Here is a 25,923-nt window from a genome sequence, read left to right as displayed (position 1 = left end):
AATAACAGTGAGAATATATTGATTCTTGTACTGACTCCCTGACCACGGTTATCTTAAAAAAAAACCCTACAGAAAATGGCAAATGGTGAAGACTAACATAAAATGGAGTCTTGGGCTACCTTTAAGATAGTTAAGTTCTAGCTGAGGAACTTGTGCAGAGGTGGCACGTAAACATGTAGAGTCTTTTCAGTATTTAATGAAAACTAGCATGTAGCTATTATAACACAGCTTTTAAATCTTGCATATGATTAGACTGAATTCAGTCTAAAGTTGAGACATTTGTCTAGTGGGCAGCATAGCTTTAACAGGCCAGGGTTGTGGCATAGGTAAATAATAGCCATATTAACCTTTCTGTGAAAGCAAGGAAAAATATTTTGACTTCACTACCTTGACATCACCAGCTGGAACTAATTAACCTAAAGTCACTGCTGCAACCTACAGCTCACGACTGATGTAGATCTAACATCCTGTTAGCTCATTTTTACCGACTGAAGTAGGAGAGTGCCAAAATCCTTTGTGTGTCTAAACAGGTAAGATGATTAACTTGTATTCATCTTTAGAGCAATTTAAAACGCTGACATGGCTTCAGCCATAGCAACTCCTATAATCTTTAAATGAGTAAAGAAAACGTAGTCAAAAATTCTTTATTTATAATGTAAATGCACATATATTGTTCTACTCCAACAGTAAAATTACTGGAGAGAGAGCCATGAATAAAACTGAAAAATCAAGGCATTTCATATGCTCAAACACTTGTAAAGAAGGTAACTTTAAACTTAGGAATAAATACAGTAGAAAGCACTAGGACAGAATGCCTTTTTCCAGGACTTCCACTTGCCATCATGGTAGACATGTTGATCTTGTGAAACCTGACACATCAGTCATGATGAAAAGGGCTGCTGCCAACAGTGCTGCCATATGTACCATATATAAGGTGGAGGTATTGTCAGTACAGATAAAAATGCTTGGGTATGCAGCTTTAAAAAAAACCCAAACCAAACAAAACCTTCAGAACCTCAGCATTACAGAATGGGCAGAAAAATCTACTTTAAAGCATATAGTATCTTTTGCTTGGAATGGGAATTTGTATTGTCAAGTGGCATATTCATACACCTCTGTTGAATTTTGACCAGCTAAGTTGGCTGCTCAGATAGTAAAAGGTTTTAGCTTTTACTGGAATCCAAATCTAGTATCTAATACACAACCCTAGTCAGGAAGCGTTAGGCAGAACAGTTGCAAAAGGCCAGACAGGCAAAAATTTAGCTTAAAGCTCATCCATGTAAATATTGGTTTCCTGCTGTCCTAATGAGCATAACTTTTACTGGAAAGTGGTTTTCCAGGTTTTTCTTTAGTTCAACATTCTTATGAACAGCTATCAGCAGCCATCTGGATTTTCTGTTCTACTGCTACTGTAGAATTTCATCTTCAGTAGGCTTTTCACCTTCAAAAAAAGGGCTGTTAGTCAGAATCCAAATCCTGCATCTCATCGTATCCAAATTCCCGTATAATATCCTCTCGGTATTTATTCCATGTTCTTCTCCTGTAACATTGGTCCTCATCACTGAAGCTCTCTTCAGAATCTAAAGGAAGAGCATCAACACTTTCAGATTATCCCTTCCTTTTATTTAAACAAATAGGTTAACCAGACTATTGTAAGCTTCTTGAGTAACTCACATTAACAAATACAACATGTGAACAGCTTCTGTATTAGATGAAATTTGAATTGTGCATGGAGTGCACTGGGATGGGGAGTTAAGAAAGAAAAGACAGTGTTTCACAAGCATGTAGAAAAAGTCAAGTATTCCTTCTCAAAGCAAGCAATCTTTTGCAAGTGCAGCAGCCTGAGATGGAGTTCTTAATTTTGACTTTGCAAAGACACCAGGGTCCCTTGTAGTTCCAAGAAAGATGATCCTTCTCTAAGCAGGTTTAACCCATTATAAAACCAGAACACTAACCCAGCAGTGCTCAGTTAGTTGCTTTTTATAGAGATGGCATGTAAAATGGATGAGATCTGTATGAATGCAAACAATATTTATGACAGGCATACCTCTTTCTTCATCACCATCTTCATCAGGTAAGAATTCATCTTCATCAGGATAATCATTACGCCAGTTATTTTCATCATTTTCATCATCTTCGTCTTCATATATTTCCCCTGGAACATGATCATCATCTACCTGCATGTCAACACAAAACATTCACTATAAATACAGACTCTTGGCATTAAGCAGTTTATCATCCACCTATACAATACCATACAGATCATGAAGAGCCAAGAGATACTACCACAAGCATAAGTTATTCAACAGCTGCACAAAGCACATTGTAGAAAAAATTTTGTTGTCAGTATATTCACCACAGCACAGCAATCTGTTTTAGGTGAGAAATCAGTTAAGTCACCTTCCAGTTTGGCCTTTAAATGCCAAGACTGATGTCTAACCTTACTTCAGCAGTAGCGTAATAGATCAAAGAAAAAGCAGCTTCAGGTTCCTGATATGCAAATCCATTGACCACAGTATCTATACAATGAAAGACTGAAGCATACATTTAACTTCCCAACTCCACAGTCACTGAAGGACAATTCTATTACAGGAAAATATCATAAGTCAAGTCCTCAAATACTATAAAAGTTGTGTGTGTCCCCTTGCTCCTTTTTTTTTTTTACCCAACGGCATTTTCAACTACATATTAATGAGACATGAATTAAGTTTACATTTGTGTGCCAAAATTTAGCAACTTGAAGCCAGACAAATTCTTCTGACTACATGAGCACTATCTCTTCAGTTTTCAGGGTCATAATTTGCTTGATTCAACAGTAACCTGGAGGAACACAGAATTAGCAGCTACGAAAAGCCCCCCACAGAACTCACTTGAGCATACATGCAGTATCTCAAAGGATCTTTCTTCTCATGGCAGCTCTTAATGATAGCACTCTAAGTCTGTTTATTTGTGACGTTTCTACTTAAGAAAGATCCAGTTTCCCACATGCTTACCAGTTCATATTCTTCCCTGTAGGGCTGTACAGAAAGGATATTTTGGATCCAACCCAGAGTTGATGTTTCCATATAATAGATGTCATAAACATACTCATCTTCTTTCTCAGGGTGTTCTTTTTTACCATCTTCAGAAATATTTAAACGCTCACGGATCATCTCTACTGCATTGCAAAGAATTACATCTGGATTGGTCTTCTGCTGACAAAAAATAAATTAAAAAAAGTGTATTTCCACTGAAGCCATGCACACAAAGACTTAGTTACAGCCAAGAGCTCCCTAAGAATAATATTCTGAAACCTTAGACTAAAACACGTTCCCATTGGAATGCCAATATTTGGAACAATAGCAACCTAGAACAGAAGGACACCGAAGAATTTTCTAATTAATGTAGTGCAGCCACTCACACCTTGTTTCAGATAATAGGACAAAACTTCAGAGACAAGTTCATTAGAAACTATTGGAAGAGATGTGACTAATCCCATAGAACCGTTCAAATATTTCTGATGACATGTTGGTTGAAAACACAAGTTTTAGGACAGCCTGTGCTTCGTAGAGCATTACACTTGCCACACTGCAGGAAAGATGTGTGTATAGTAGCACGGGTAACATGCAAGCAGATTACAGTATTATTTTCTCACTTCAACATTAACACAAAAGAAATTTCTTCATGCTTTCTCCTTCCTAATAGATTATTTGCAATGTATTTACTTTACTGACCTGCACTTGCAGCAAAAACTTGCCTGTGTAGGCCTTCATATTTTTCACTGCTAGAGCTTTTCAGAATATCGTGTCCAACCCACAGTGGTGTCTCCTGAACTACTTAAATCATTCTGAGGAATTATTTTTTATACAGCTACACACCAGCCTTTTACTCACTTATAAACACTTACAGACTAAAAAAGAAAGCTTACTTCTTGCTTTCAACACTTACTGCTAGCTCTAAAAGAGGAAAAGTCTCATGCTACCTCAGTTTCATTTCTGTTTTTCTAATCAGCAGTGATAAATAACAGCTAACGAACAGATCTCAAATCTCTCAGCTACTTCCTTATTAGAAAGCAAGAGTTCATACTAAAGTTTGATGGCAAAGCCCTGAAATAACCTGTAAGAAACTCTGAAGGATGGCAGCTCTCACCCAAGCATCTTCATTAATGTTAAGCATGTTAAGTTTTCCTCAGAGCTGTGATGTGCTGCATAAGTAAAGCATCCACGTGTACTTACACACATTGATTGAATTACTAAACAAAGCATATATAGCTCTATTACTGTCTTTTCCATATGGTGACGAGTCTCTTTAATACAAAATCTTCCTAAGACTCTGTCTGCAGGGCAATCCTGCACAGAAGGGTGAGCTTCTTCATGCTTAAAACCATCCTAGACATTGAGCAGATATTCTTCCAACTGCAAACATAAGTTTAACTCATAATACCACGGAAAACATAATGTAGGGGCTTAAGCAGCCTGTCAGACACCTGGAGTACTGCTAAAATATACAATAAAACTATATATTGGAATTCTGAGAATGGAAGGCTCAAAAGTATTGGTAGTGAATCTTGGCTACAAGTGACATTCCAACGCATCTGGGTGGATTAATGAGTTAGATTTTTTCTTTTCTAGGTAGAGAAGAAGTTAATAAAAAGAGCACAAAAATCTCAGAGATCCACAGGACAGATGAATGTGAGGATTTATACATCAGAACTGGGTACAGAAAAACCAGGGCGGTACAAGCCCTTCCTGTAGCATCCAACTCCACATGGCTGTCTGTCCCAACAACATAAGTGCACTTAAGGATCCTCATGAAAGCTGCTCCCTGTCCAATATTCCAACTTGTAAATACCTAGCTAAAGCTCCTATTAAATAGTGGAATACTTACAATGCAAAGAAAACCTTTGACAGCAGTCAGTCCACATCTAACAGTCAACAATGATACCAAAGTACTTTGAGTACACTAAATTTGTTTGCTGACCTGTGGGTTTGCAGCAGTTACGCTGGCATCTCCCGCCACCTCCTCTTCTTGTTCAATATCAAACAACTGGAATTTCCCACAGCAGTCCGACCCCTTATCCGCAGCACCGCTCTCCTCTCGTGATGCATCTTCCTCAGCATCAGACGTGGCACGATCAACTGAAGCCTCACCATTTAAAACAGGTGCAGCTGTTTCAGTGCAGTTCGGTCGATGGCTGGCTACAACACGATAACGGTTTTCCTTCCTTTTCACTTGCTTGGAAGAACGAAGTTCCTGAATGATTCGCTGAGTGCTTCCTAAAGAGGGTCGCAGACTTTGAGCCGCTTTGTCTCGAGTGATCACTTCTTGAACGTATTTCTGAACTGGTTCATTCTGGATAGAAAAAAGAGAAGGAATATAATAACATAGTAAGTCATACTCCTTTCTAGAAGTGATTAGTAACTGCTTTTACTGGTGCTTCCTTTTGAGGAATGGAGTACCAATATTCCTAACGACATTCAAGTAACTTCTACTACTGCTTTAAGCAACACAACCATCATAATATTCTCTTGCTATAAAGAAAAAAGGTATTTGTAAACAGTAAAACTGTTTCAATTTTAAATAATATATTTTGTGATACAGAATAACTCTCCAAAGAAAAACACGTGCCTTTGGAAAACTGATGGTCCTAAATTTAAGGCACAATATCCTTTACAGCCTCCTATAAAGAGCAGTTCCCAAGAAAGGTCAGTTTTATCCAACATAAAAGGTTGCACAGCGAATGAATGTTGTTAACCTCACAGGGCTGAGCTTCAGCACCAAAACCAGCAGAAATTCAGGCTTCACGTATTGACCATTCTGTAGTCTGTACGTGAAGAACAGTCTATAAGGGTATAAAAGTCAGTGCTGAACACAGCTTGTCACGATGGTCACTCTGCGCTATGTTCCTTCCTTAACAACATTCAACAAAGATGATGGAGTGGAGCATCTCTCTTATGAGGAAAGGCTGAGGGAGCTGGGCTCTTTAGCTTGGAGGAGACTGAGGGGTGACCTCATTTATGGTTATCAATATGTAAACGGTGAGTGTCAGGAGGATGGAGCCAGGCTCTTCTCAGTGACACCCAATGACAGGACAAGGGGCAATGGGTACAAACTGGAACACAGGAGGTTCCACTTAAATATGAGAAGAAATGTCTTCCTGGTGAGGGTGGCAGAGCCTGGCCCAGGCTGCCCAGGGAGGCTGTGGAGTCTCCTTCTCTGCAGACATTCAAACCCGCCTGGACACCTTCCTGTGGAACCTCAGCTGGGTGTTCCTGCTCCGGTGGGGGGATTGACCTGGATGAGCTTTCGGGGTCCCTTCCAATCTCTGACACTGTGCGATTACCGGCCTGTTCTCACAGGTTCACTGCTGCGCAAACAGCCGGCAGTGACAAGAGGCCGCGCTTCGCATCGACCCGCCGTTCTCCAGCCTACTGGCAAGAACTTCGCACCCACAAGAGATCCCGAAAGGGATCCTGTAAACCCGGGGAAAGCTGCTGCTTCCAACAGACCCCTCAGCACTGCAACAGGGATCAAACCTCCCCCGCCCGCCTGAGACACGGCCTCGGCCCGCACCGCCAGGGCCGCGGTACCTTGGAGGACACGGTCGCCACCAGCTTGAAGAGGTTCCTCTCCACGGGCTGGGCGCCGCTGTCCGTGCGCAGCCGCTTGCAGGCGAGCAGCAGCGCCTCGGCCGGCTCGGGCCCGCCGCGCTTCCGCCTGACGCGCAGCACGGCCGCCTGCTCCATGGCGCCCGGGGCACGCCGGGAAGGGCGGGGGCGGATCTTCCCGCTCCGCCGCGCGGGGCACGCCGGGAAGGTGGCGGGCAGCGCTGTGGGGTAGGTGGAGGCCGTCATGTTGGGCGCTGTGGGGGTGCTGCCGGGGATGGGAGATGAGGCTGCGGCTTCCCCGGGCTGCCGCGCTGGTTGCGGGCAGGGGATCGTGAAGAACGTTTTCGCTGTCTGCCGTCGCAGCCCGTTCCTGAGGTGGGGGAAGGTCCGGGCTGAGGCAGCGCCTGTCGCGGCCGGGCTGTTCCCTGGCTGAGCAGCCGCTTTGCTCCGGCCTCGGGCTCCCACCGCGGCCCGTTCACGCCGGAGAGGCCGCCCTGCCGCTGCCTGGGGATTGCGGGGCCTTCCTCGGGGTGTGGGGACTCCGAGAGCATCGCCTGGGAACAGGGGCTGTTCCTTGAGAACTCACTGGTGACCTTTTTTTCCCTGGGCTGGGTTCCTAAGCAGGGCTGGGTGACAGGTTTGAGCCTGAAGTTGCACCAGAGGAGGTTCAGATTGGATATTAGGGAAAATTTCTTCATAGAAAGGGTTGTCAGACATTGGAACGGGCTGCTCAGGGATGTGATGGAGTCACCATCCCTGGAGGGGTTTAAAAGGCGTTTAGACAAGGTTCTTAGGGACCTGGGTTAGTGCTGGAGTTGGATTATGGTTGGACTCGATGATCTTGAGGGTCTCTTCCAACTGAAACAATTCTATGATTCTTAAAGATTCTTATAGAAAAAGTACAAGGCAGTGACCAGTGCTTCTGGCTGAGGCAGATCATAGAATCACTTTGGTTGGAAAAGATCCTCGAGGTCATCAAATTGGTAATAGGGAGAGTATGTATACATATCCATAGCTGAGTAATGTCTTTAGTTTTCACTTGTGGTGTTTGTTTGTTGTTTTGTTTTGTTTTCCATAGCCAGTATTTTGGGTATTATAGTGAGACCAAAGCAGCAAAGCCACACATAATACCTAAATAACACAAACTGAGATTGATCATGAAGACCTTTTGTGGAAGAGCTAATCCAACGACCGGTGCAATGGAGTGGGTAGAAGAGGATGAGAACTATGACTACCATCAGGAAATTGCAAGGTATGCTGGAAAAAATAGCTTGTTGTTCCACTAAAGCTGCAGAAAAGAGCAAACTAAGTTTGTTTTCATGACAGTTTGGGGTTTATCTCTGTAGAAAATCCAAGGGCATGAGATGAGCAGACTGTAGGACAGTCTAAGTGTTACAGTGTCCTGTGCTGTACAGGGCAATACTGCAAATGAAGAATTTTTTAAAGTATTTTCCAAGGCATTTCCTTCTGAATTTTTTAAACGTTTTTTGAGGTGCTTATCTTAATGCTGACTGTGGCTGAGTTGTTGCAAAATACATTGTCTAAATTCATTTTAAATCCCCAGCATGACAAACAGTTGCCAATTGTCTGTTCCTGTAGTAGCTTTTTAAGAGCTTAATGTAACAACCAGAGAAATTTGGAAGGTTAGATTTTGGGGTATTTTTAAGTAGTGCAACCCATGAAGAAATGGGGATCAAAGGAATTTAAATCTTGATAGCAGATGATAGAGCAGTATTAAGCTTTCATTGCTGTGCGTTGCTCTGTATGAACCTCAGTCTGCCTCAGCTGTTACTTCACAACTGTTTGTCCATAGGTCTGTGTATTGGTTCCATTGCTGAAGAAAGGATATATATCAGTGGTTAATTAGTTCATTTATATGCTGATGACCAGATCACTGAAATTACTCTGGGAAACAGTTCAAATCCTCAAAGAACATGTCATTTATCTGTGCATTTGTGGGCCATGGGGACCAGTTGCCTTAATAACAGAAAAGAGATTATGCAGATTATAACAGCAAAGAGATCTAATAGCTTTGTAGTGCTTTGCAGTATGTGGTATTTTGACTGGATTTTTTTTTATTGTAGATCACGTTATGCAGACATGCTTCATGATAAAGACAGAGTAAGTATAGAAGGAAGAAACTTGAATGGTGAGAAAACACTGACTGCCTTTCTCTAGAATAGCTGTCACTGCATGATTATACAGGTTTTTCTGAAAGAAGAAATGTTCAAATTTGTACCCTTTAAGGTACCAGACATGCTCTTAGATGAACAGATGCTTTCTTACATCTGACTATAGTGCTCTAGAAAATATATTGCATTTGTAAATTATGCATGCACTGTAAATAGCTAATTGATCAATGATGAGTGAATACTGTGATGAAAATGGTTGGGCTTTAAATGGATCCCTCCAAAACCACTTGCTTTGGTATCACTATAGCATAAAGAATGTCTGCAGTCTTTCTTCTAACGATAAATCCCAGTCTGAGAATGCAAGATTTCTGCACAAAAGTTGAAAGTATAAATAGATGGAAGGTCGCTGATGTTTTTGTTTGTTTTATTTTTCCCTCTCCACAGAACACAAAGTATTACCAAGGTATTCGTGCTGCAGTGAGCAGAGTAAAAGAGAGAGGTGAGAAGGCAATTGTTCTGGACATCGGGACGGGCACAGGACTCCTGTCCATGATGGCAGCTGCAGCGGGTGCCGATTTCTGCTACGCCATTGAGGTCAGCCTGTGCTGCTGGTTGCACATACTTTTTCATGCATGTTCATAACCTCTTTTTAGAGATGTAGTGCAGTTGTTCTGTCTGAATGATCAGTGCTGTGCATGCATTTGCTATTTTATATTGTGGTTTCTGAAGTGCAAGTTTTGTGGCTGAGTAGAATATTTAAAATTTTTGAGTTTAAAAACTGGATATGATGTTAAGCCCTTTCAACACACTCTTCATTGTTGTGCTGTTTTCAGGCTATATACTTTCTCTATTATTTGTTCTAAATGAAATAAAAATTTTCTTCACAGTTATGTTGTTAATAAAAGCAGATTTTTTACATACTTGACTGTTTCAGTTTTATGTATCTATTTGTTTTATAGCTTGAGCACATGTACATGTTTTGGGGCCTCTCTTGATGCAAATATACCTTCATTTTTAAAAATAACAAGTTTGTTTAATGTAAATGCTAAAATATTCTTAATGTGTATTCTTGTCTTATAAATGTTAATTGGAGTAGCTTTTGGAGACAGCTGATGGTTTGTAACACAGACATTGGAGCTCTGTGAACTTGTGAAGTGAGGCTTGCTGTCTTGTTTCAGGGTAAAGAACTTCAAATATAGGGAAAGATACAGAAGATGTTAAAATTTTTGCAGGACTTTTTGAAAGTTGAGCTGATTTGTTACACTCTTTCTCTGTATAGGTTTTCAAGCCCATGGCTAATGCTGCTGTGAAGATAGTGGAGAAAAATGGTTTTCGTGACAAAATCAAGGTGATCAACAAGCACTCCACTGAAGTCACAGTTGGCCCAGGTGAGAAGAATAGGCTGGGGTTAAAAAAATTGGCAAGTACCTCAAAAACATGGAGATTTACGTATTTTTCTATTTTTTTAATAAAAACAAGCAAATCCTTTACTCTCTAGAAAGTACATTGGCAATTTACTTCAAAAGGACGTGTTGTAATAATATTTCAGTAGTCATTTGTATTTCATAGTAAACTTCTAAAGGAAGATAACTTGCAGATTTCAGCAGGTTCTGTAACAAGAATAAGGTTTTTTTTCATTACTCATGTTTTCAGGATAGCATCTTCTTGAAAGACATGCATAACGTCTTGATATTACAATACTAAATTGTGTCTTTTAGATGGAGATATGCAATGTCGTGCAAACATCCTGGTTACAGAATTATTTGATACAGAGCTGATAGGAGAAGGAGCCTTACCAACCTATGAGCATGCACACAAGTATCTTGTACAGGTAAAAATAAAAACTGATAGACTGTCAAATTTATCCTAGAAAAGCTCTTTTTGACTTTTCTTGGAGTAAAATAGAGATTATATTTTATTTAAGCTTCTGCATCCTTTGTAAATGTGCCACCAGATATGCTAATTTCTTATCCAGTGAATAATTTACTAGATTAATTCCTAGAACAAAGCTATTGGAGTACATATTTTACATCACAGGCTCTGAAATCACGTTTAGTTGCTTTGTGTTGAAACCAATAACTTGCTGGTTAACAAATGTCTCTCAGAAAGGCATGCAGTTCTGATTTGGAGCTTTCCATAGTACTTTGTTTCAGTGGCAAATAAGCCCCAAGAAGGCTTAAAAAGTGAAATTGTCCTCCTAAATTTGATGGGCTTCATCTGTCCCAGGCATTGATTGTTGGTGGTTTTTTTTTCCTAAGGTTCTCTTGCTAGTCTGCATGCTTTTTGCCTGTGGAAGTACTTTAAACATTGTAATCAAATTAATCAAATTTTTTTGACATATAATCTGTAGGTTTTAGGGCTTTCTCTTTTACCCTTTCTGTTTTTTTCATTTAATTAAAATGTGGATGGCAAAACTTCATTTAGGTGTCTAGGTTTCATTTCACCAGTTTTGCATACAAAGGCAATAGCACTCCGTAACTTTTTACCGCTCTCCATGTATAACTCTAAATTGTAGTTTTTGTAAAAACATTGTTATTGGACTTTACAGTTAGCTCTTAGTTCACGGTGGTTTTTTTAGAACTTACATGTTTTCTACTCTGTAAACATGGACACAAAATTGTCATTGCATAAATATTTGAGACATTATTTTTCTTACTCGTTGTATCGTATGTTACAGATAGACAAAGAGAAATCACTCTGAAGTTACGAAAGTCTTTGAAATAATTTGTGCTTAAGATTCCAAAGCTCCCAGTTCAACTTTTTTAAAAATTGGTTCACATCTCAATTGATTTAATTCTCATGCATGTTAATAAGTCAAATGAGTTGAATGTGTTTCCCCTTTGTTTTGAACTCTCAGGAGGGATGTGAGGCAGTGCCTCACAGGGCAACAGTCTATGTCCAGTTAGTGGAATCCAAAAGAATGTGGTCCTGGAACAAACTGTTTCCTGTTCGTGTCGAAGCAGAGGATGGTGAAAAAATTATTGTCTCCCCTTCAGAAGTGGAGAAGTGTCCAGGTGTTCCTTCTGTTTGTGATATCCAGCTGAACCAGATGCCTTCAAGTGACTTCACTACCCTTAGTGATGTGGTGACAATGTTCAGGTAAGGCAGGCATTGTTTTCTTCAAAAGTTATGCCTTTTATGAAAGTTGTATATTTAGCTTACGAAGCTAGCGAGAATTTCTGAAGAATGCTGAACTATTTATTTTTTACAATTTTGTGCTTCTCTGCAGTGTGGATTTCAGTAAGCCAGTAAGAAGTGCTTCTACCTGCTACAGAGTGCAGCTGGAGCCTGTCAGATCTGGCACGGCACAAGTTGTACTTTCCTGGTGGGATATTGACATGGACCCCTCTGGGACGATAAACTGCACCATGGCTCCATACTGGGTAAAATCCACTTCTGAATTCCAGGTAAAATACTGAGCCTTTGGATACTATCATCAAATGACTACCAGTAATTATCCTGAGTAAATACCATACTGGGTGTTTTAAGCAGCTGTCCCTTAAACATGAACTTTGCTAATGTTCTAGGTATTTGAAGATGCTAAGTAAACAAATGTTAACTTCAGTATGCACCCGTTTTAGGTTTTCTTTAGTGTAAAACTTAGATGTAAGCTTTAATGTAAATCTTAAAAACGGAAGCTGTCTTCCAGACTATTTTATTTTAAAGAAATAAAGATTTCCACATATTTTTCCTTAACTGATCTCTATCCCTGGTCAAAATATTAGTCTGTGGTTTGCTTCTATGTAGTTCTTCTATTAAATCTGCAAATAAGTGACAAGTTTGTGGTAATATATTTATAGTCCCATAAAAAGGCTGGCGTGGGAAAACACTGGGTTGATACCAGATATTGAGAGGAACAGGAGGTCACTATTAAATTGGATTCCTGTGGTTTTTTGTATGAATGTATTTATTTGTAGGATCAACTTAGTCAAAAGGAAGCAACAAAATGATTGTTTGCACTTAGTGTGTTCGAGAATAAAATTTGAAACTATCAAGCTTCAGGGCATTTGGTCAGCTTAGAATGACCGATCAGGTTGAAATATTTGCAGTGCAGAAAATAGCTTTTTGAAATACAAAATAGTCATGCTGTTGTATCAGAGTGACACTAAGTGACATAATTTTATGCAAGAGGTTCCAACCACTGGTCACTGTCAGCAATTCAGCACAGGTTTCTAACATAAGTGAACTATAGAGGCGAAACTGTGTTAATAAATGCAAATTGTATTTTTGATTTTTCATTTGAAATACAAGCTTAGCTAGTCAGCAAGGCAGTGGTGTCAGGATTATTGCATTGTAACGAATCTATATAATATATGTCTTCAGTATATGGTACTGGCCCTTATCTGTTTCACATCAGCAAGGCTGGATTCTTTCAGCTAGTCGTATATCAAAAAGTTGTGCTCATTCTTACTACTTGATTTCCTGCTATTTGTTTACTTGCCATTTATTATTCATGGATTAATTCCGAAAGTTTTCTTTGTCAACCCTTTTCAGTGGAGAGATCACTGGATGCAGTGCGTGTATTTTCTTCCCAATGAGGAGCCCGTTCTCCAGGGTGAGCAGCTGTACCTGACTGCCTGTCGGGACGAGTACTCCGTGTGGTATAAGCTGCAGAAAGCCAGGTAATAATACACATATGTGAAAAAGGTTGATATTTTATTCCAAGCTCAAGTATTTGCTGTTCTTAGAAGAGCCGTTTTGTAGACGAGCAAGATAAGAACCTAATTACTAGAAAATTATTAAAAGCCACTTTATGGGCAATGCACAGGTGAAAAAGAACAAGCTGTGCATAAAAAACACAGTTGAGGTTTGGACTGCAGGCTCCTGCTGTGTACCTGGTGGCATTCTGTGACAGAGGAACAAAACCACTCGTGGTCGGTTCCTGGAAATCCTCAAACAGACCTCAGCTGAGCTGGCATATAGGTGGAGGAGTGAAATAATTTGAATTCTCTTTCCATTATGTGTCTTTTTTTTTACTTAGGAATCCAAAGAAGTAACTTTTTTCTAAAAGATCAAAGCCTGAAATACCTAACCATGACAGTTAGTGAGGAAATTTGGAGGTTCTTGGGTTTGTCTTCTAAAAAAAGATGAAAGTTGGCCCTGGAGAACTAGTAAATTTGAACAAGTAACAGTGGAATCCATATGCATTAATCCTAGTAAAGGTACCTGTTTGTGAAAACACGTTACTGATGCTGTAGCTAATACTTTGTTGAATTTTTTCTAGAGAAGAGGAGAATAAAGCAGATGTTCGTGTTGAGAGCCCTGTTTGTAGATGTCAGGCTCATCTGCTTTGGAATAGACCACGCTTTGGGCAATTAAATGATCAGGACCGAACGTGCCAATACGTCAAGTCTTTGATGAAAGTGAGTGCGTGTTCCCTGTAGGGCTTTTAGCTTCTGTGATAAATGCGTGTGTTGTTTTATTTGCAGTAATTATTTATAGAATTTGTTTCTTCCTTGCTAAAGGACTTTGCTCACCAAGTATGTTTTATTTACATCAGCAGATACAAGTTATATTTTGTCATGAAAACTTTGGTATTTTTTAAAACTTAAGCAGCCATTTTTGCATAGGAATTTCCAGCAGCACTGCGTATTTGTTAGAAGGACTGTTGGTAGTTGAATAAAGACACTCAATACATTTTTGTGCAACCTTTTTCTGACTTAAATCAAAGGAAATATATGAACATTTCTGAATATTAATCACTGTATCTCCCAGTCCTTATTTGATATGGAGGTGTATAAAGTGCGAAAAAAATGCCACCAAAATGTCTAGAATTGAAAACTTTGAAATCTTGAACAGGAATAAGAATGACTTTGTTTTCTGTAGGTTCTGAAAGCAGATAGTGTTTGCCTTTGTGTCAGTGACGGCAGCCTGCTGCCGGTGCTGGCCCACCACCTCGGAGCACAGCAGGTACCCTACACCTTTCGTTTTTCTGATCTTTGCGTTTTAGCGTAGTATTTTTAGTGTTCTGATATAGTTCAACATTTCCAGGCAATTATTTAATTATTTCCAGTGCCTCTTCAGCGACAAGTGAGAAAAATGCTCCCATTATGTTGAAGTGGAGGGGAAGTTCATCTCTGATCAAGCTGAAGTCTAGGGAGATAATAATTACTGGTTTTGCCAGTGTGTAGCCTCGAATGAAAATGGTGTTCCTCATTCCCCACGGATTCCTGTTTGCCATCTTGTATCTTGGTGCTTTTGGAAAAACTCTTTCTACTGACCTAAGTGCAGGGCAATTCTTTTTCTTTTCCAATTCCGTAACTACAGTTATTATCTAGGTTGACATGGAAGGTCTGTAGCAGCAGGATAGGAGCAGTAAGGATCCCGAATCTGGGTGTAAATGAGAGCCCAGAGCCACCTGTGTATAACTGACTCAATGTGTTCTCTCATGAGGCTCTTCACTAAAATCTGTTCTAGTTGGACTGAATATCTGGGAATGTGTACTGTAATATAAACCAGAGGAACATGCTAGGCAGTTCACAGAAATCAACAAACACACTGAGTTAAACCAGCAATCCGTGGCCCTTGTGTTTGTGTCTTCAATAGCAACTAGTCCTGCTACAGATAACCAGGGCAGACACAGAGATTTCTGTAATATTTTCCTAGCTCTGTAGCACCGTATTGCTGAACTATTCATTGGTTTTGAATTTTTCTCTTTATTTCAAAAGGCTGACATGTTGCGTTGCACATCTGAGCTCTTCCCAGCTGATTCAGTCAGATCATGTCCAACACAATGTTTTTACAAGGAGTAAGTGCTGCTGGAGGCTGGTTCAGCACAGTGGCAACATGCTTGCATTTGTTCCAGTGTAAATATAATACATGCCTAGAGCAAATGCTAATATGCTATATGCATCTTAAAAATGGAAAACAAATATTCACATTCTGTTGGGTTTTTTCTTTATGGCTGTGAAAACAGTGTTGTTTACCCTATAGTTATTGCAGATGTTTTTGTTGTTAAAAGGTACACGTCAGTGGGCTGTAGAACAGATGCATGGTTCTTACGAGCTGTGTTCACTAGGGCATCAAAATAGTCCCTTCATTGTTTACATTTTCTTTTAATTAAAATGTATAAAGCTGGTTGACTGTTGTATATTTTAATTTAGGTGTTTACGTTGGAGAACTCCACTGTGTCCTGTTCTGTCATGCAAAAAGTGGGTATTCCATTTTCTGCTAAAGCTATAAATTAATTCATGGTATTTCTAAGGCCAGAGCCTTTGGTTGTCCCGGCATCAGTTGCTTGGAGATTAATTCAGTTTAATGAACGTATTTGATGTTACAGTCTGACAAGGCTGTGGGAGGTGGGATATGTTGGGTGGGGAGAGTTATTCCTATTTTTTCCTGATAATTGTCCAGAACTTTATGCAGATACCTGGAGGAACAGATCCCATCAGAGATACCTCCCCTCTCAAGGATAGATATCCATCTATTTTGGTATGGGTTTGAGTCTCAACTGTAGCTTTTGATGAAGATGGTATGCTACTACTTTTTTTTTTTTTCAGTTTTTTAAAGCAAATAATCTAGAAGATAAAATTAAAATAATAGAAGCACGTCCTGAGTTGCTGACATCTTCTCATTTGAAAGACCAGAAGGTATGTCACAGTTCTCCAATACTGAACTGCAGTGGGGTGGTGGGGAGCGGAAGGTGACAATGAATCTTGTTTTCCTACTGACCTGCTGTAACCACCATGAATCCCATTATATCCCAGTTCAGATCAAGTGTAATGAGTAGGTGGTTCAGACCTTGTCCCACTGAAACTCAATGAGGTGTAGCCTAAAGAATGTGGGAGGGTTTTCGCTTTGTTTTCGTAAGGGTATGACTTGCCCCTCCGCGTGATCTACACCAGCTGAGAGGGCAGTTAAACTGGCTCAAGTGCATGTGTTCTACTGGGCTGCAGCTTTTCTTTCTCAGGCCACTCAGAAGATTGCAGTCTGTTTGGATTCGGAAGTACTAACATCCATAAATTAAAAATTTTGACATTCTATGACTCACTACAAAGCCTTCCAACTTAAAACTGCAATATTTGCTCTCAAACTTTGTTGCAGGAAAATTACTTGTAAAATTTGCTAACTAAAACCCCAAAAAGATGTCTGTGTACAGCATGTGCAGTAATTAAATCCTTACAGAAAAGTACAAGTTTTTCTCTAGATGACTTCATTTGCTATATTGCATTTTCAACCACGGAATATGTAAACAGCTTGTCTTATTGAGTTGTTTTCTTTTTTATAATGCTTTTTATCTTTCTGTGCCCAGATTTCTGTTCTTGTGGGGGAGCCGTTTTTTACTACAAGTTTGTTGCCGTGGCATAACCTGTATTTCTGGTACGCCCGGACAGCTGTGAGCCGGCACCTCACCAGCGATGTCACTGTCCTACCTCAGTCTGCATCTCTGCACATGATGATTGTGGAGTTTCAGGTGAGAATGTTTAGAACTGTCCGTAAGGTAGTTACAGAAATTCACTTAAAATTGAGTACTCCTACTGGATTTTCTAATGACAAGTTTATCTCTCTTAGTACTGTCCACTTGGATATTTTTTGCACTTACACCTGAGAAAAGAATATTTGACATCTTAAAGATGAGTTTTGCTGTTTAAGCCATCTCATCAGAAAATTAACTCGAATAGTTTTACCATTTTAAATAAAACGACTGGGTGTTTTAAAATACTTCTTCAGATTACAGAGATATTGCTGAAGCATGTAGCAATGTGGTTATTTACAAAATTAGATATTCTGCAAAATAACAGGTTTGAAGTGATGCTTTATAAGACTCCAGGCAGAATTCCTCATTGAGTTTTTTTACCACTTGAGCTGTGCACAGTTCTGAATTTGAGCATAACAGGGGTCACATCTTAAGAAAAAAATGAATTCATGCTGTATTCTGGCCTAAATTACAACAGCATTTATTTAAATTTACAGTGCTCTTGCTGCCGTCTTGTAAAGCAGGAACATTTGAGGTTGCTATACGCAACAATGAACAGGCAATAGAATTGATATATCCACAGCTAGTGAACGTTCTTGTTCTATTAAGAGACCATTAATGCAGTTATAGAAAAGGCAAAAGCTGAACTGAATTACTGTCTGGCCAGTGGATTGCTAAAGTCAACAAGGGCACAGTGTGAAGTGCCTAAAATGATTTTACTGATCTTTGGAGCGCTACAGGATGTTTGATGTAGCTGGGAGCACTGACCTGTGCTGGGCAGCGGAGGTTTGATGGGGGCAGATCCGTGCTGCGCTGAAGTAAACCCTGCACAGAGGTGGTAGGAAGCGTGGCAGATCGTTTAGGGCGGCTGAGAACAGTGGCTAAAGAATTAACTGACTTGCAAAATACTTTCCCAGAATCACACTATCATCTTCTGGTTCTTGTGGTTTAGGAATGTATAGGTAGTAAAGAGTCTTTATCTGGCTTGTTAACAAATTTCTGATCTACAGGTACAATTATTTAAACATACTTCCTTTAATAAAGCCAAACAAAATCCTGATTTTCTTTTTAGGACTTGTGGAGAATCCGGAGTCCGTGCGGCACCTGTGAAGGTTTTGATGTCCGGACCATGGATGACATGATTCAGGTAAGAAGTCAAGTCCCAGCAAAACAGAACAAAACTCACTTTAGCTTAGCACCCTATTTAGTGACTGTTGAAAAACGTGTACGTTAGGCAGAACACCGTTGGTTTAGTTTTTCATAAATATGGTGGCTCTTTAGTTCTTGCAAAACAGTAGCTTTAGGGGCATGGGTTTTGGGTTGTTTCTTCTCATTTGTCAGGCCCTCAAGTACTTTGCAGTTTTTAAAATACTTAGTTCCAAAAAGAAATATACCATTCTCAAAATACTATTCTGAGCTTGAAATCAGATCATCTGGGAGCTGTTCACAGATGAATCCTGCTGCCCTTGCTTGGCCTTGCAGGTACTTTTGAAAGAGAAAAGGGCTTTTTGACTTCTGAAAAATGTATATGAAGGGCAAGATTTATTTATATCCATTTCTAGAGCTGTATTGTCAATACCCATATTTGAGTTAGCCCGTTAGATGCCTTCGTAGTCACTGTGGAGGAGTACAGGCGGTTCTAGAGTAGAATTCATCTCAAGGGAGAAGAAAAGTTAAATTCATTGTATTTTGAAAGTGCCTGTTTCTGTCTCACTGCTGAGGACTGTGGTCACAGCAGTTCATCCACGTAGTACGAAAGCTTAAATACTCTGGGCTGAGGACACAAAATTACTTGAAAACGAGGACTGTTTGCCTTTGGATTGTTTTCAGAAAGTTTTATTATTTTCTTTCTTCAGAATTCTCTGAATTTTAGGGAATCCAAGGAAGCAGAACCTCACCCTCTGTGGGAATATCCCTGCAAGTCACTCTCTGACCCCCAGGAAGTTTTGACATTTGACTTCAGAGAGACTGTCCCGCCCCAGGGCCTCAGCACAGAGGGTTCTGTAAATCTGTTACGGTGAGTTTCCTCATTGCAATAGATACCTTGTTATCGTCCATTTCTTTACCTCATATTAAAGCTCTTTGTGTATTACAGTTAATTAGTGGGAACTTTACTGTTTTTAATAATGTGACCTGAAGTTGTGGAAGTTACTGTGATACACATTTCCTGTGCCTCTTCACAACAGGGTATAACAGAAAGGGTACTTTCTTAGATAGTATGCCTGTCTTTAAAAAATAATGTTTTTCTAGATGTTACCATGATTTAGAACTTAAATAGGTTGAGTTATAATTTACATAAAATAAACCATTGTTTGGATGTTTTTAATATTTGTTTGTTCCCTGTTGCTGAGTTCTTCTTGAAAAGGCTCCTATTTAGCTTTCCGGATTGTTCTGTTTAATAGCTTTAATGTGTGTACCATTCTTCCTTTTAACTGTAATTCCGACAGCCTTGATATTTGTCATGTCTTCTGAGATATTTTTCACTGTAAGTACAGATTGCACTTAATTCTGTTCAAACTTGAAATGCTGTTAGGAATTAAAAATCAGGGGGAAGTTATTTTTAACTATCTAGAGATTATGTAACTCAAACACGTTAAGTTTCTCTCTGTGAAACGAAATTGAAGGTTTCACATAATGCAGAACCATCTGGGTGGGGTTTCTGTGCCTTTGCACCAGTTGTTGTTTCCAGGCACCACCCCAGTGTGACCGTGCTCCTGGTGGAGCAGCCGGATCAGCTGAGCTGTGGTGTGTGGTCAGTATTTCCTCACAGTTCAGCAGCAGGAGAAGCTGGGGGTCTCTGACAGGAACACTGAGCTGTGAGTGGTGCACAAAGTAACAGGTGTTGATCCTCCACCTCTGTCCAGGAAAGGCAAGAGCCACGGAGCCGTTCTGTGGATGGAATATCACCTCACTGCCGGCACCTCCGTTAGTACAGGACTGACGCAGATTTCAAATGAAAAGGTATTTCTTCAATCTGATTTATTATGCCAAAGTCTATGGGATTACAGTGCTGAAGAATGGGTCTGTGATGGCCCCACTTGGTTTACGTAGGTGCTCTTCGTTACACTGTTTGAACACTGTATAGACAGAACTACTAGAACCATGTGTTCATATTTTTGGGGGATCAGGAGATATACCTTAAATGTGAGAGTCTGAATTGGATGCAAATGCTCCCATAGTTTGGAACCAAACTCAGAACTTAATTCTACTTTGAACTAGCATCATATTTTAGTCATACACATCTATTTTCTTAGTTTAACAAAAGAAAAAATTTTTGAGGGAAGGAATAAATATTTTCAGTATTCTATATAAATATTCTTTGACCAAATCAATTTTTTCCTCTACAGTGTAGCACATGGTATTTCAAGTTATGCATTCCTATAACGGAATGGATGGCAATGCAAGTGATAACTGTGTGATCATTGTATGCTGAACAGGGAACAAAAACTCTTACTGCATTATTACTGTCTGGCAATAAGATGGTGGAGTTTTGACTGCTTTCACTTTTAACTCTCTCCTGTAGGGAAACTGCGAGTGGAATCCCCACTGCAAGCAAGCTGTCTACTTCTTCAGTTCCGTTATTGAATCAGAGACTCTGTCAGAATTCCCCACTGCTGTCAAATATGCTATAAATTTTGACACAAAGACAGGAGAGATTGCCATGGATTTTAAGCTATTGTAAAATACTTTAACTCATGTTCCTAAATTATAATAAACTTATATAGTATTTTTTTGTACAGCAGAGGGATTTTTTTTATTGTGCTCAGAGAGCAAACTGACTATTCTGAAATGTATTGAGCTGGTCTTGGAGCAGCGGGCGTGCAGTTGAAGATGCTCAGACTGGCCACCTAAGGAACGTTCCTTGGGGAATTCTGCTTCTCAGTTCTTCTTTCAGTCCTACATGCTCAGGCTTTTTTCCACCAGACACCAGACAGAAAGACCGTGAGATGACCAAGGACATAACCAACACCTGGGGGGGGGAAAAAAGAATGAATAATAAATGAAATACATTTTAAAAAGGTGTTTTGAAATCAGGTGTTTCTTAAGCAGATGCTTTGCCACCTCACAGTATCACAGTATGTTTGGGATTGGAAGGGACCTCAAAAGATCTTCTAGTCCAATCCCCCAGGGGTACTGTTGTCATCTTTTCTGTATGTATCAGTTTTTAAGGCCCAGTTTCCTTATGCAGGTTCATACTTTGCTACAGAGACAATAAATTTATTCTCATGCTGCTGCAAGTCTTGACTAAGCTGGGTCCCACTGTGGTAAATATCACAACAAACTAATCTTGAACTATCCTGCGTGCCGACCCTTTGCACACCACTCAGCTGAGACTTTGTCATCTTTAAATACAACTGCATCAATTTGATTGTGTGCTGTAGAAAGATAAAGGTGTGGCTGCCCCAAGGAGTTTTTTCAGTTCTCAATATTGAAGAGGATGGGTGCTAAGAAAGGTAGAGCCTAAATAAAGAACTAAAGGCAAAGTGATTACAAATTTTCACCCATGTATCATTATGTAAAATTGCAGATAATGTTCTGACAGGTTAGGCCATGTTGCTGCCATACTCACAGCAAAGATGAACACGCAAACTGCCAAGGAGAAGTACAGCTGCTCCATATTAGAGAAATTAACAGCAAAGGCAGAAAATGATTTTGACAAAATTTTTCTTCTTCTAAAGGCAAGAACACTGTACCCAGCGTGAACAGAGTTCGGTGTAGAGGGCCACTGGAGAACATCAGAAACCTGCACATTAACTGAACACTGGTTCTTCTCTACTAGAAAAATACACTACACTGTTGTACTCACTAGAAAAGAACCCACTCTGCTGTATTCATGGCTCTTAGAGGCTCGTGCACAGCACACTGCGCAACTGGGTACGAGTCAGGAGCGGCCAGTGCACCTAAAGCCAGAAAATAGCCTAAACGAGGCAAGCAAACCTCATAAATAACTAGAAGTACAGTCAGGTTTTACGTATCTTTTCTTCTTTTCTAACTCAGAGCACTTCAGTAACATCTACAAGAAACTTTTAAGTTACACATTAATTTGTAAATGCATATTAATCATATGCAAAGGAGATACTGACATTTTTTAGAGACCACTGGATGACCATGAATACACTTACATCTGTTGAAACACACAGCCACGTGTCAGCCAGAAAACGGCACTTTCTTCATTTGCCCATTCCTACAACAACAGAAAACCCTGGAGTTAATGGTTACGTACTTTGCTATAGGAGAAAGTGTTAAATGAACAGAAACATAGGAACCTCTTGAGCAAAAGTTTCAGGAATGAGACCCCAGGACTGAACATCAACCAAACAGCAAACCATAAACCATGGGGAAATACAGAGACGGGTAAAGATGGAAGTTCCAAAAAGGGTTCTACAGTATCTGAAATTAATATTGTAATGAGCTCTCTGTAAATAATACATCATCTTTTGAACAAGCTAATGCTTTATCACCAAGAGTCTTTATCGAAGCGTAATTAAGCTGCCGTGTTTGTGTAGCGGTGTCCCCTCACCCTGAATCTCTTAACACTCATTGATTTCTACCAGACACTCATTGGAAGAATTAATTTATTTATGAACTTGTCATTACAAGCAATTGGTTAAGAATTAAATCCTTAAAGATTTAATTATGCCCAAAGATGAAAGATTTGCTAATTATAGTATTTTATCTAACTGAAGCTTTGTATTACAAATAAAGTTCAAAGGTTTAAGACAGTCGCTCTTTCATTTGGGCAAAAACCACTGCGATTTTCCCCCAAGCGAAGGAGACACCCGGAGTACCGGCTCACCGAACCGTACAGGCGCGGTTCCTTACGCTGCCCAGCGCGTGCAGCTCCTGCTGCTTTTCTGTGCAGAACACGACCCCGGGTTCAGCTCTGCGTCCTGAGGAGGAAACTGCGGTGAGCGCGTCAGAGCCAGCAGAACCCCGTGGGCGCTTTAAGGTTGTGCCGAGTTTATTTCCAAGGGAAAGAAAAAGCTTAATAGTGATTCTGTCAGCAATTTCTGCCTTCTTCCTCAAAACCTAAGGGACTCATTGCCTTGGAAGCTGGAAGAGTATAAACAAAATTCAGCAGTTTTAAAATACAGCTGCTATATCTATACCGAACATGTATGTTCTCAGCATGGTCCAAAGTGTTATCTGAGGGGAATCCTGCCCACTGAGATGTTCGAGAGCAACACACAGAAGCAGGAAAACTGGATTTGTGCACCGGCTGTTTCCTTAGTTCTTCATCTATGAGAACTGACGTAAAATCAAATTGGCTATATAAAAGAAAGGAAGTTTTCCTCCCCTATTCTAAATGCTGATTAAATGTTTTCTTTAAACGAAACAGCGGATTATCAGAAGACACAAATAAAAGCACTTGCTAAGACCTGAAAACAAAATCCACAGAATTTACTGTGAAGCATTTGTACAAAAGGCAGAACTCACGAGAATGATTTGTACGTGCTCCCCTAGAAACACCACACTGAGCGAGGCAAACACGGTCACCTCTGTCCAAATAATATTTCAAATTTCAAACCCCCACATTCTCTTCAGTTCACTTAGGTACTTTTTTTGGCTCTCAAATATCCACAACACAACTGAATTTCCCCACTATCATTGCTGATAGTAGAGCTAATTCAGTGATCTGACCAACACAAACTCTCTGCTTCAGAGTTTCTGAACTTGCTTATCACGTAAATGATAACGCAGCCTATCAGGGAAAAGTCGTATTAACAGCAACATGTTTCACAAGAAAATAAAACTAAGCAGAACTGGAACAGCACAGAAGCGTCCAGAAAAAGATTCCGTACCAAAAGGAGCAATTCCAACCAAAGGATTTATTTTTTGAAGATACTGACGTTGCTGAACAGCCGGTGCAGCTCCCCAGCAGGGCAGCGGTGGCCGCCAGAGCCTGGTCCGTCAGGCAACCTGTGCCAGCTTCCAAATCTAAACCAAGAAATACGTCAAGATAGATCTTTTTTTTTTTTTTGAAAAAGACTACTGAAAACTGATGTTCATTAACAACTGCTTTCTCTTTCACAGCCTCTCACCATCTTCCATCCATTACATGTTAACCTGATAATCCTAAATATCATAGAATCATTTTGGTTGGAAGAGACTCTCAGGATCATTGAGTCCAACCATAACCCAGCTCCAACAAAGTTCAGCCCAGAGGAAACAGAACCTTAATTCTTTTAACTGCCAAAATTAGAATTATCTGGAAATAGGATTTTCATTAAAGGAAAAAAAAAAATCCATATTTTAGAAGTTAATTTTCATCCTTTGCAAATGGTGTAACTTACAGCTAAATCATTGGAAATCGTAACTAACTCTCCAAGTTTAAACACCAAAAAGCTGAGTTCTGCCAAGTTACTGGCCTATTAATCCAGTAAAATCCACATTCTTAAAATAACCTCTTCAGAAGAAATGCGGCTATATCCATCTGTTCAAGCACTGAATATTTTATTATGCCTTACAGAACCACCAACGCATTATAGAAATGTCATCTAGTGAGGTTTTAATTCCTTTTATATCCGTCTGTCTAAAGACATCTCTGTTCCAGAGCATGAGTTAACAGGTAAACCAACACCCTACTGCCATTCAACAGCTCGCTGGAAGTTTGTATTTCAAGTAGCATAAAAGAAACACTGGCAGGTTCCAGAAGCAAAAGTAGCAAAACCTATAATACAATCTCAAGAGCGATGTGGCCGCAATCCACGTGTGACAGCAGCTGGTTACACGGGCAGTGCTGGTAGGGAGGTTGCCTTGAACCCATTGATAACACAGCACTAGGAGTTAATGAGATGATCAGTCCGTTTTACTGCATGAAAAGAGGATACCTCACAATCCACCCAGTAAATTACTGGTTCCTAACGCACATTTTCAAATCAAAGATGTTGTAAGTCTTGTCAACCAGACATACAGGAGGATTAATCCTTCTCCATGCACCTGTAGCTTTTCTTGTTACACCCGAATAAAACAGTGGGGAATATTTTAAAACAACCAACACAAATACAACAAATTAAAGCCAACACAACCTGTAAGAAGATAAATTTATATCTATCTTCAATTTCTTTAAGCAAATAGCCAAAGCTATTTATGTCAGTGGAACAACACCGGTGGAGTCTGTAACAGGGTCACATCACTTCAGAGGTGCACGTCTGGACCCCAAAAAACACTTGTGAAGTTCAGAGATATCTTGGATCTAATGTCCTTGCATATTAGGCAGTTCCTTTTTATACGCCTCAGTTGTCATTTTAGGATTAATGGCAGACAGAACCAAGTTGGGTCTGATACTCCAACAGTGAAAAATGATCTTACAATGGGCATCAGCGTAACTGCAGGGTAACCAAACTCAAAAATAAAACAGGTCAATTCCCAAAGATTTACCCATGTTATCAACTCTCTGCTCAGAAACTACCAAACCTGAGAGTAATAGTGAGAAAAAAACCACTTTTTTTTTAACATAAATTCTACTAAAAACATATAGAAATCAGTAGAAAATTATACCTACTTTAAACCAAGCCATAGAACTTTATGGTAAGGATATAACTTTGTGCTCCATTTTATAGACGTGCCCAGAAATAAAACACCAGGCCTCTGTTGAGTTTTATAGCACTTTTCTGTCAGAATTACCAACAGTAGTACTCAAATATTACTTGTGGATCAGTCTGCCAGCAGCCCTGAAGCTAAAACTGCATTGCATAAACCAGACATTAAATAATTTGGGATAACGAACAAATTAATAAAAAGTCAGTGGCTGTTTGTCAGTGATCTGTGAACAGACAAAGAGGTA

At 39.8% G+C, this 25,923-nt stretch overlaps 3 protein-coding genes across 5 annotated transcripts in view; 2 read left to right on the top strand and 1 right to left on the bottom strand.

Moving 5' to 3' along the window:
- DYNLRB2 (dynein light chain roadblock-type 2) overlaps window positions 1-25,923 on the top strand; it is a 182,799-nt gene that overhangs the window by 145,204 nt on the left and 11,672 nt on the right. The gene's annotated exons all lie outside the window — the stretch shown is intronic.
- On the bottom strand, window positions 631-6,745 carry SLC7A6OS (solute carrier family 7 member 6 opposite strand). 2 transcript variants are annotated; one of them, XM_065848650.2, is made up of 5 exons: window positions 6,570-6,745; window positions 4,960-5,331; window positions 2,994-3,194; window positions 2,048-2,177; window positions 631-1,580 (listed from the first exon to the last, which is right to left on the bottom strand). In XM_065848650.2, the coding sequence occupies exons 1-5, from the start codon at window positions 6,723-6,725 to the stop codon at window positions 1,459-1,461; spliced, it is 981 nt and encodes a 326-aa protein (XP_065704722.1). In that variant the 5' UTR covers window positions 6,726-6,745; the 3' UTR covers window positions 631-1,458. The 2 variants fall into 2 exon arrangements, with proteins under 2 accessions (XP_065704722.1, XP_065704723.1); XM_065848651.2 differs by having other exon boundaries at window positions 2,994-3,191.
- Window positions 6,723-21,154, top strand: PRMT7 (protein arginine methyltransferase 7). 2 transcript variants are annotated; one of them, XM_065848143.2, is made up of 18 exons: window positions 6,723-6,815; window positions 7,666-7,839; window positions 8,672-8,708; window positions 9,164-9,313; window positions 9,999-10,107; window positions 10,438-10,550; window positions 11,577-11,818; window positions 11,949-12,126; window positions 13,214-13,341; window positions 13,944-14,082; window positions 14,546-14,629; window positions 15,823-15,870; window positions 16,219-16,308; window positions 16,971-17,132; window positions 18,208-18,282; window positions 18,992-19,152; window positions 20,000-20,096; window positions 20,659-21,154. In XM_065848143.2, exons 2-18 carry the CDS (start codon window positions 7,745-7,747, stop codon window positions 20,815-20,817), a joined length of 2,067 nt encoding a protein of 688 aa, XP_065704215.1. In that variant the 5' UTR covers window positions 6,723-6,815; window positions 7,666-7,744; the 3' UTR covers window positions 20,818-21,154. The 2 variants fall into 2 exon arrangements, with proteins under 2 accessions (XP_065704215.1, XP_065704217.1); XM_065848145.2 differs by lacking the exon at window positions 6,723-6,815 and adding an exon at window positions 6,847-6,962.

Source organism: Patagioenas fasciata, chromosome 13, assembly GCF_037038585.1.
Source record: "Patagioenas fasciata isolate bPatFas1 chromosome 13, bPatFas1.hap1, whole genome shotgun sequence".
Lineage (NCBI taxonomy): Eukaryota > Metazoa > Chordata > Aves > Columbiformes > Columbidae > Patagioenas > Patagioenas fasciata.
The sequence above is the reverse complement of the archived record's forward strand: the minus strand, read 5'-3'. Positions and strand labels throughout refer to the sequence as shown.

Excerpts from the sequence above, each read along its gene's own strand:
- SLC7A6OS (XM_065848650.2), bottom strand. The coding sequence starts at position 6,725 with ATGGAGCAGGCGGCCGTGCTGCGCGTCAGGCGGAAGCGCGGCGGGCCC. Across the intron at positions 3,195-4,959 it reads TAACTGCTGCAAACCCACAG|CAGAAGACCAATCCAGATGT; the intron begins GTCAGCAAACAA and ends ATTTTTTGTCAG. Across the intron at positions 1,581-2,047 it reads AGATGGTGATGAAGAAAGAG|ATTCTGAAGAGAGCTTCAGT; the intron begins GTATGCCTGTCA and ends CTCTTCCTTTAG.
- PRMT7 (XM_065848143.2), top strand. The coding sequence starts at position 7,745 with ATGAAGACCTTTTGTGGAAGAGCTAATCCAACGACCGGTGCAATGGAG. Across the intron at positions 10,551-11,576 it reads CACACAAGTATCTTGTACAG|GAGGGATGTGAGGCAGTGCC; the intron begins GTAAAAATAAAA and ends TTGAACTCTCAG. Across the intron at positions 14,083-14,545 it reads ACGTCAAGTCTTTGATGAAA|GTTCTGAAAGCAGATAGTGT; the intron begins GTGAGTGCGTGT and ends TGTTTTCTGTAG.